This window comes from Eucalyptus grandis, chromosome 10, assembly GCF_016545825.1.
Source record: "Eucalyptus grandis isolate ANBG69807.140 chromosome 10, ASM1654582v1, whole genome shotgun sequence".
NCBI classification, from domain to species: domain Eukaryota; kingdom Viridiplantae; phylum Streptophyta; class Magnoliopsida; order Myrtales; family Myrtaceae; genus Eucalyptus; species Eucalyptus grandis.
In genome coordinates, this window is record NC_052621.1 from 20,403,582 (window position 1) to 20,414,032 (window position 10,451).

The 10,451-nt window shown below is 40.5% G+C and overlaps 1 protein-coding gene across 2 annotated transcripts; it reads left to right on the top strand.

The window, feature by feature from the left end:
• The first annotated feature begins 2,065 nt into the window (after positions 1–2,065).
• Positions 2,066–4,573, top strand: LOC104422200 (NADH dehydrogenase [ubiquinone] iron-sulfur protein 1, mitochondrial). Of its 2 annotated transcripts, XR_005546794.1 has the most exons (4): positions 2,066–2,428; positions 2,469–2,710; positions 3,300–3,545; positions 4,391–4,573. XR_005546794.1 is itself a non-coding variant. In XM_039303113.1 (3 exons), the coding sequence occupies exons 1-3, from the start codon at positions 2,301–2,303 to the stop codon at positions 3,470–3,472; spliced, it is 543 nt and encodes a 180-aa protein (XP_039159047.1). In that variant the 5' UTR covers positions 2,066–2,300; the 3' UTR covers positions 3,473–3,967. The 2 variants fall into 2 exon arrangements, 1 of the variants encoding a protein (XP_039159047.1); XM_039303113.1 differs by lacking the exon at positions 4,391–4,573 and having other exon boundaries at positions 3,300–3,967.
• The last annotated feature ends 5,878 nt before the right edge of the window (positions 4,574–10,451 follow it).

A 10,451-nucleotide genomic window follows, 5' to 3' on the forward strand; every position in this document is an offset into this window, starting at 1 on the left:
CATTGATTATCTCAAATTTATAAATTTGATCTCTCACAGCACTCCGGTGGCATGTCACTCAAAATGAGTGATGTGGATAGTCACGTCACCATTTTCATTTTGTTTCAATAAGGAAGACATTTTTGTAAAATGTTGATCATATGCCTTGCCACCATCGGTTGGCTTTTGATGGTGGTCATCCCACTTCTCCTTCTTGAAATGGGGATTGTGAAGGCAAATTAGAATCAAAGAGCATGCATGGTTCTTCTCAAACATACGTAACAAGAGAGGAACAAATATACTTCATCTTTTGCATCGCATCTTATTAAAAAAGGGCTTTGGCTATAGAATATAAACACAAGCCCCCACAACATATCATGAATTCAAGCGCAACCTTTGTCATTTTGACCTTCAATTTCCATGGAATATTTTACTTTTCCTTCGCATATCAATTTAGACCTAAATAAGTCCTTGAAATACTTCATCTTTATCCTTGTTTAGATCTCAAGATTATCGGGATGTAAAACATTAAAAAGATATTCTCTTTCTCTTAAGGAAAACAAATATACAAACAGTAAGAGTGCAAGACACATAGGCACTAGAATTATAATTTGGGGGACCCATCCATGAAGCTTGCTGTCCCTATATTTCAAACCGACAAATTTCGAAGGCTCTCGTGGGACCACTGGCTCCCTTCGTTCGAGGAGGTCACTTCTTAATCGAAAACCAAGGATTCAAGGGTAACCCTAGAAATTTGAATATTTGAAGAAGATTCGCATGGTAGCCATGAGGCTCATTACAGGCCCGGCCCAACACAATGAAACGGGTCTACCGCAGACCGACTTGACAAGCCCGCCCGACCTAGAGAGTTGTAGTTGTGTGGAGAAGAGACGCCAAGCGAGCATCCAACAAACTTATGGTACATTTGGTAATGTTTCTATTCAAAAATTATTATATGGAACATAAATAGAAAAAATTATTTTTATTCCAGGGAATAATTTTTTAATAGAATAACATGTGTTGGTAAACTTGTATAGTTTATGTTCTTGGAATAGAAAAAAATGGAAACATGTTTGATAAACTTATATAATTTTTTTGTTTTTTAAAATTTTAAAATTTTAAATTTTAAATTTTTTATTTTTTCATCCTTTGGGTGGCATTTCTTGGCCTCGCCATAGGCGGCGACCAGGTGACAAGGGTGGCAACCTCACCCAACCACGGCGAGGCTCGCCGACCCCAGCGAGGCCGAACCTCAAGCCTCACCGGCTCTCAACAACTAGTCGCCGATCATGGTCAAGGGGCGATCGACTAAAGAAAAATAAAATAAAAGAAATAGAAATAAAAAAAAAAAAAAAAGAAAAATTGTTTCTTGAATTGTACTCGAGAACAAGAAATAAAATTTTCTTGTTTCTTATTTCTATTTTCGAAAATAAAAACATAAATTTTTTGTTTTTGGGAAAAAATGTAAGGGCGTTTGGTAACGTTTCTGTTCAAAATTGTTTTAAGGAATAGAAATAGAAAAAACTATTTTGTTTGGGGAATAATTTTGACAAAAAAAAACATCTTTGGTAAACTTGTTAAAGGAATAAAAAATGAATCAAAATCCGTTTGATAAATTTATATTTTTTTAATTTCTTTTAATATTAATATTTTTATTTTATTTTTCCTTTTTTCCTTTTCTTTTCTTCTTTTGGTCGGCGGCCTCGCCTGTGGTGGGCAAGCTTGGCCTCGCCCAAATCCGGCGACGCTTTGGCGAGGTCGCCGACCCTCGACAGCGTTGCCGACCAAAGAAAAAGAAGAAAAAAGAGGAGAGAGAAAAATGTTATTCAAAAGTGTTTCTAAAACAAAAAATAAATAAATAACTTATTTTTATTTCTCATTTCCATTCCAATTTTGTTCCGGGAATAAAAAAATAAATTTTGAATAAAAATGCAAATAAACGTGTTTCTGTTTGTTCTCGAAAACGAAAAATAAAATTTTTGTTCATAAATAAGAAGAAGAACGTTACCATGCAAGGCAAACGTTTTTTTTTTTTTTTTTTTTTAAGAACAAAAGAATAGAAATTATTTTCCGGGAAAAAAAAAAAAGGGACGCGGACGAACAGGCCCCTAATCACTGAGCTCTCTCTCTCCGTCTCTCTGTGCGAATCTCTTCTTCGATTCAAGCTCCGACGGGGACGACCCCCATCATCCTCGAGCTCATCCACCTCCCTCGCCATTGCCAGAGGTCGATCGATCGCTCGCCGGCCGCCGACGACCGACGAGCACCGGTTCCGTCCGACGGGGGTGTAGGACGGCAAGACCGCGAGAGGCGAGGAGGAAATGGGGCTAGGGTTGCTGGCTTCGAGGGCTCTCCGGCCCGCCGCGTCGCGGCTCCTCCAGGACCCGCCGAGGCACGGGTTCGCCTGGGCGATCGGGTCCACGCCCGAGGGGCAGAGCCCCGAGGCCTCCGCCGCCCAGGCTCAGCCCGATCCCGCCCCGGAAGCCCGTCGCCGGCGCCCGGTTCCACTTGCCGAACCCGGAGAACGCGATCGAGGTGTTCGTGGACGGGTACCCTTTGAAGATCCCCCAGGGCATGACGGTCCTCCAGGCGTGCGAGGTCGCCGGGGTCGACACCCCGAGGTTCTGTTACCACAGCCGGCTGTCGATCGCCGACAAGTATAGGATGTGTTTGGTCAAGGTCGAGAAGTCCCTGAAGCCGGTCGCTTCCTGCGCTATGCCCGCGCTTCCTGGTAATTTGATTTGGGGGGAGGGGGGATTAGTTGTTTTCCACAGATGTTGTTTTTAACTTTCAATGCGTTTATTTTGAGTTTGATTTTGTTGTTTCCGGTTGGGAAAGGGAAATGCAACTTGCTGAAGTTTTGCAGACTTCAGTTCGAATTGATTTATCTAACTATGTGCTCATGGGGTTAAGTAAATGATGTTATAATCTGTACTACGTATTCTGATTTTGTTGTTATTCATTTGGTGTAACATTCTGTAAATTCGTAATTGGCTTTATGCTTGTCACTTGTGAACCGAATCAGTTATAGTGGCTAATATCAAGAAGTACGTGCAGTCAACAGTGTTCTATACTTGTTTAGACGAGAGCTGTGCTTATACTTTTGATTGATATTAGACAGTGTTCTATACTAGGTTAGATGATAGAATACTCTGATTTTGTGCAATATATTCACCAGTTGTGTCTCTGCAAATTTCGATGACCAGTTAGTTCCTGCAGTTGTCATATATGTCGATTGGAATTTCCAATCTTTAGAGCATCTGTTGAAGACTGTTGGTTACTTTCGGACGACATTCTTATAAATAGAATTTAATTTTCAGGGATGAAGATCAAGACGGACCCTCCAATTGCTAAGAAAGCACGAGAAGGGGTGATGGAGTTCTTATTGATGAACCATCCCTTAGATTGTCCAATTTGTGACCAAGGTGGTGAGTGTGATCTTCAGGATCAATCTATGGCTTTTGGTCTGATCAAGGACGGTTCACTGAATTGAAGAGATCAGTGGTCCATAAGAATCTTGGCCCTCTAGTAAAGACTGTCATGACTCGCTGTATCCAGTGTACAAGGTTAGCATTTTCACCTTTTTAATTAGCATCACTGATTTTGCCCACACCATGTTTAGTTTTTCTTCCACTTATTTCAAAATTGATTACTTGGGAACTGGAGAATGCTTCATTGGTATTTATGTACAGCACAGTGTGATCATTTTGTTGTTTGGATGAAAAAGTTATGTTTTGGGAGTCGAAAGGGATTTGTAGAGGTCTTTCATGTACTCATTTCCAATTCCAAGTTGTAAGCACAGCATCAGTAATTAGTATCATCTCTTTTAAATGGGGATCGGGATGGGCAGGCTTCGAACTCGATGATTGGGATCCGTTGTTGTTATGACTTGATGCCATATCTTTGGCAGCTGAACTGTTTGCCAAAGTAGAATTTAGATTATTAATGCATCTCTATGGGAATCTTTTGATTAAAGGAAGTAGTTTTATTTTGATGTTCCTATGAAAGATAATCTTTATGATGACATAGAAACTACCTGGACAAGGTGGGAAACTTCAGACCTGTCTGGCCTACTTCCATTCCCAGATATGGTGTCATCAATCTGTTCAGAAATTCTGAATCTGGTTTCATAATTTCACACTTAATCAGAGAGCCACTAACCCCTTCTAGTCTCCGCATTAGCAAATATGACCTATTGTGGTTGCTGGGCTCTTTGAGAGAGAGGATTCGGATGCAATTTTTTCTGCCATTGAGACCATTACTAAGAATGGGAATGTTGTGAGGCCTGACTGGAATGGTTACAATGTGTTGCTTCTACATGCTGCTCAAGCTGCGGCCCTCGATCTTGGACTTGTTTCACAATCTTCTGACAGCATCAAGTCCGCAAAATTTGTGTATCTGATGGGTGCAGATGACATCAACTTGAAGGACATTCCCGATGATGCATTTGTAGTCTATCAAGGGCATCATGGAGATCAAAGTGTATATTGTGCCAATGTCATTCTTCCAGCATCTGCCTTCAGCGAAAAGGAAGGTACATGTGAAAATACTGAAGGATGCATTCAGCAGACTCTCCCTGCAGTTCCAACGGTTGGTGATGCAAGAGAACGCATCCTTCTCCTTGCAGTTCCAACGGTTGGTGATGCAAGAGATGATTGGAAGATTGTTCGTGCTTTGAAGTTTAGACGGTTTCATTCCTTCATATCAAACTGGCAAAGAAAGCTGTAAAGGAATAGAACGAGGGAAGACAGACTGGATTAATCAGTGAAAAAACAGAATTCCCCTAATTACTGCAAAACAGCCCCCACCACGCCCAAACCTCCCCAACTGCGTCCCCCATCCTCCGTCCTTAGCCAGCTGTCCTTTTTGCCCGAATTCGTTCCCTCATTACAAGTGCATGAGCCCCCACACCCCTCCTACTCCCATTGCACCTTTTTGTTTTTGTAGTGAGCCTCCTCCTCCTTTCTCTGTCTTCAGCTTTCTCAACGAGGTGCTAATCATAGAGGAGTTCATCGAGGAGCCGATCGAGATGAAAATGGCGCAGGTGTCAGAGGAGATAAAGGGATGGGTAGAACAAAAGAACGAGCACGAGCGAGAAATAGAGAATGAGCCATGGACAGTGGTACCGGAGATGGAGGAACAAATGATCGAGACGGGGAACGCTCCACAGGAGCAAGTAGCACAACAACCACAAAACTCACCGAAGCAAGTGGCACAGCATGCATAGGCAAAACAAAAGAACGAGCATGAGCTATAGGAGGTGCCAAAGATTGAGGAACAAATGATTGAGACAGGAACGAGCCACAAGTGGCACAACAGCCACAAAACGACCCACTGGCATTGGCGACAAAATGGCCAGCGCACCGTTCGTTTTCCGATTGGATCTAGAAACTGGACACCCGAATTGACTGGATATGGCAGCGTCTAGGCCATGTCAATAGTTTGTTTGCAAGTGTTCTGGACTCATCATCGGACTGGCTAGATTAGCCACCTTGCGATCAAGTGTGGATGGTGGAGGCTGTTCTTCATAATAATAGGTCACTTCATTAGCTTCATCACTCTGGCTTTCACCCTGAAGAGAAGGTATGTGTGAAGAGAAGGTATGTGGAGTTTAACAATTTAAAATATATGTTAGACAAGCAGTGTAAACTAGAGTTGCCAAAAATGGCTCCCGATCATGGTTGCTTATACTGCACTTGGGTCATTATGGCCGTTATTTATGTCTTACTTTTCTCTACTCTTATGATTATACTTTCAATTCTTTGGCCTTGTGACCATTTGAGGAGGGCCATGGCACCTAATCTAGGGCATAATTAATGTGGGACGTGTCTCTTTCCGTTTTTTTTTTTTAAACAAAATGTGTTGCTAATCTAGATGGTAATTAGTGAAGTTCAAAAGCAGATGTTTTCTTTCCACAAAATTGTCTGATTGATCTTCAAGATTCATCTCCTTGTGAGAGCATCTCAAGAGGCAATGGTTAGTCCATTGAAAAGACTGCGCTTGTGTAGGCATAGTCAAATAGTCATAGGCTCTCACAAGCACAATCTTTTCAATGGACTAACCATAGTCTCTGCTCTCACAAGGTGATAAATCTTGAAGATCAATCAGACGGTTTTGTGGAAAGAAAATAAAATTTGCTTTTGATATTCACTAATTACCATCCAGAGCAGCAATACATTTTGTTCAAAAAAAAAAAAAAAAAAACAGAGAGAGACATGTCCCGCATTAATTATGCCCTAGATTGGGTGCCATGGCTCTCCTCAAGTGGTCACAAGGCTAAAGGATTGAAAGTATAATCATAAGAGCAGAGAAAAGCAAGACATAAATAACGGCTATAATGACTCAGGTGCAGTATAAGCGACCATGATGGGGAGCCAGTTTTTGCAACTCTAGCTTAAACTGCTTGTCCAACATATGTTTCAAATTGTCAAACTCCACGTACCTTATCTTCAGGGTGAAAGCCAAAGTGATGAAGCTAATGAAGTGATCTATTGCTACGAAGAACAGCAGTCCCTCCACCATCCACACTTGATCGCAGCGAAGGGTGGCTAATCTGGTTAGTCCAATGATGAGTGCAAAACACTGGCAAACAAACTATTGACAAGGCCCGGACGTTGCCATATCCAGTCAATTCGGGTATCCAATTTCTAGATCCGATCGAGAAGCGAACGGCGCGTTGGCCATTTTGCCGCCAGTGCCAGTAGGTCGTTTTGTGGCTGCTGTGCCATTTGTGGCTCGTTCCTTGTTTCGATCTTTGGCACCACTGTCCGTGGCTCATTCTTTGCCTCGCTTGGCTCGTTCTGCCTGTGCATGCTGTGCCACTTGCTCCGGTGGGTTTTGTGGTTGCTATGCCACTTGCTCCTGTGACTTGTTCCCCGTCTCGATCATTTATTCCTCCATCTTCGACATCACTGTCCATGGCTCATTATTTGCCTCCCGCTCATGTTTGTTCTACCTGTCCCTGCCCATCTATCTCCTCTGAGACCTACGCCATTTTCGTCTCAATCGGCTCCTCTATGATTAGGGCCTCATTGAGAAAGCTGAATGCAGATAGCGCCTCATTGAGAAAGCTGAAGGCAGATAAAGGAGGAGCTCACCACGAAAACAAGGTACAATGGGAGTAGAAGGGGTGTGGGGCTCATGCACTTGTAATGAGAGAACGAATTCAAGCAAAAAGGACAGCTGGCTGAGGACGGGGGAGGCGGTTGGAGAGGTTTGGGCATGGTGGGGACACTTTGTTTTACAGTAATTAGGGGAATTCTGTTTTTTCACTGATTAATTCAGCCTATGTTTTTCCTCGTTCTATTCCTTTTCAGCATTTTTGCCAGTTTGACATGAAGGAATGAAACCATGTGACCTTCAAATTACTTTAGGAAATATTTCTTTAAAATCATTTATTTGTCAAAAATCGGCTAATGACTCGTGCTGGATCTCCACTTTGTGATTCCGTGAATGGTGTGTGGAAAAATAAAAGAAGGGAAAAAGGAAAGAAAATGTGAAAGAGATAGAGTAAAGGGAAAACCGTAAAAGTTACCGGCTTTTTCCTTCTTCTTTTTTTTTTGTCATAGCCTCCGGACTTTAGGAAGATCTGGTTTATAAGTTATTGCATATTATAAGTTAGACATTTATATCTCATAGTTTAATCTAATCTAGGGCATGCTATTTGCGAGGATCAAAATCTCTCTCGAATCAAAGGAAAAATGTAAACTTATCTTCAAAGAAGTCATATTACCAGGAGATTTTGTCTGATGGTCTAGATTATGTAAGCTCAAAGCATAAGTAATTACTGATGTAATCTACCCAACTTTTTTTCCCCTATATTACAATTATATTCTCATTCCTCAATCACTATTAATGATCACTCCGACGCTTTACCCTTCCATGCCAAATGTTAGATTTAGTGTCATCGTCTACCCAAAAAGGGGAAAACTAAGTGAGATTCCTGTGTGGTTGCTTATGTACATAAGAAAGAAGACGAATTTGTTTGTGATTTGTACAATCAGCCGCATCTTTAACCATCAGAAAGGGGAGGTAAGAGTTTGAAAATAATTATATATTCTCCAACTTAGGCAAAAAAGACCAGATAATTTGATAACATAGAGAACGTTTAAAAAATTGAGATTCTACTGAAATTAACTCCAAAAGCATAACTAATGATATTCTGATTAATTTGGACCGACATTACGAAAGAAAAAAAAGAAGAAGAAGAAGAAAGAGGACCGTCCTCTTATTTGTTTGTTAATTTACTATCGTCCCCTCCGTTACAGCCCGTATAACAACACTGGTCAATATCTTTTCTATTATTATTTTTCCCCTTTTCCTGCTAAGCCTCTCTCGTCCTTTCCTACTATTCTCCTCCACCTTCATCGTTTTTCTCTTGTTTTCCTTATTTCTCATGGCAAGAAGTAAACTAAAGCTCGAACACAATATTACCGCCTTGGAGACTTCGATTGACAGGCAACAGCAACCCATCGGCCAAGTCTCAAGCATGTATTTCATGGGGCTTGGACTTTTGCTGGAGCGCGCGTCTCCATCCAAAATGCGCAACCTATATCCTTGGATGCCAATCATTCTCATCTTGTCGGTTGCAGCTCCCAAATCCATCAGTTTCATAAAGCTCCTGTTGCGACTCATGGATTTTTATGCAGAGCTGAACACCATGAAGCCTAGGTTTAGTCAAGACAGATAGAATGGTGCCTGGAGGAGAGCCCGTTAGATTGAGCGCACCATTCTTGCCATTGTCTATTGCCTCTTCTTCACAGCATTTGCAACTTACCATGGCCACTCCTACTTAGCAAACGTTCCTCTGGAATTTATGCTGGTGGGGTTATATACTATTTTTACCACCAAGTTAAATAGCATATAAACTAATGGGAAGCACTCTAATTTCTTTAATGGTAAATGACGGAACCACTATATAGCTCACACTACCAAAGGCAAATCTTTCACAAATGGGAAACTGCTAGAATACTTGCCCGAAACCAAACGTTAAGCTGCTCTTCTCTACTTGAATTTCGAAGAAACGAAGCTTCCAGTCCCTGGATAAACTAATATTTCACCAGGTCAAGGATCCTCCATGAAACAGCAAAGGCTGTAGTGTAAAGAAGCAAAACCTTCCAATGGTCTACCTTGCCGGATGGTTAGTCTTTGCCAGCATACTATAAATTGACATGGGTACTTGTTCTATTTAAGATAAATTAGGATCTGGTATATTTTATACCAATTAATTGATTCGGATAGGCCAAAATGCCCTAATTAAAAAAAAAAAATACTGGGATACCAATTTAATTTTGACAAATTCAAACAGATAATTCACACTGACAGTAGCCCGTAAAGAGTTTTATTTATTTATTTATTTATCATGCATCGTTATTTTCATAATTATACTACAATATGTTTACCAAACCATAAGTTCTCAAATCACATGATTATTAGTTTGGAATGCCAAGATGGGTAGTTGGTTCGTTTCAGTATCCACGCACTTTTCAAACCTGAGATTCTCGTCTTTGTTATTTCTCTCTCTTAAGAAGCTGCAATCGTCTTTCGATGGCATATGGTCCTTTCGTAATTAAATGTGGTTGTTATTTGTCCGCTGCTCAATCTCGAGTTATCACCTCGCTAGTTATGGAGAGTTGATCACAAAAAGGATTGAATAATTCTGATCATTGTTTGACCTAAAATTGTTGCGGTAGAATCCTATATCCTCGCTTGGGGACCAATTTCGTGGGGGCTAATTACAAAGCTTAAAGTATGACAAACTGACTTGTATATTGAGAATAAATTTCTAAGTTGAAAATATTGCAAGAAGCGGCTTCTGCAATATTTGTTGCCAATCTTGTTTCTCTTTCAAATTACCCCAATATATAATCCCATGGAAAATACTTTTCCTAAGAGCATATCTTTGGCATATGTTTAGATATGAAATCTATTTTAGACACAAAAAAAGAAAGAGAAAAATCCTTTAAATCAAATATCTTAACAAGGTTTCATTGCAAAGATTACTATTACTGAACTCCATAACACCCAGCACCATGTCCCTCTATTCCTATCTACTCAATCAATCTCATTTTCCCACGGTAGCGAAATCGCCAAGTTGCTGCATTTGACTAAAATAATTTCCAACACAGGCAAAGAAATCTAAAATTATCCAAATATTTGAATAAATAAATTAAATTATACGAGCATTTTTAGACTATTTTAAATTATAATTTGTCAGTTATATAGTATCGCACATTCAAAGGAAAGAGATCACACAATGTTCTGAAGTTGTTTGGGCACCAATCAGATTTGCCTGCAACAAATAAAAACAAAACGACTTTTCTGTTTCATCTAAAAAGCTGAAAAGCAAACAAGTTCATCTTGTCCAGCCATTTGCTTGGCCTGCATTATAGTAGCCCTAAGATGGCTAAGACCCACTTCCTTGTGCAATTTTTGTTGTGCTCCTACTCATTGTCATCTAAATCTTGATCACA

Bases quoted from the DNA above. Each gene is read 5' to 3' on its own strand.
- LOC104422200 (XM_039303113.1), top strand. From the start codon at position 2,301: ATGGGGCTAGGGTTGCTGGCTTCGAGGGCTCTCCGGCCCGCCGCGTCG. The intron at 2,429-2,468 runs CGCCGCCCAGGC...CCGGAAGCCCGT, and splicing joins GGGCAGAGCCCCGAGGCCTC to CGCCGGCGCCCGGTTCCACT. The intron at 2,711-3,299 runs GTAATTTGATTT...TTTAATTTTCAG, and splicing joins CGCTATGCCCGCGCTTCCTG to GGATGAAGATCAAGACGGAC.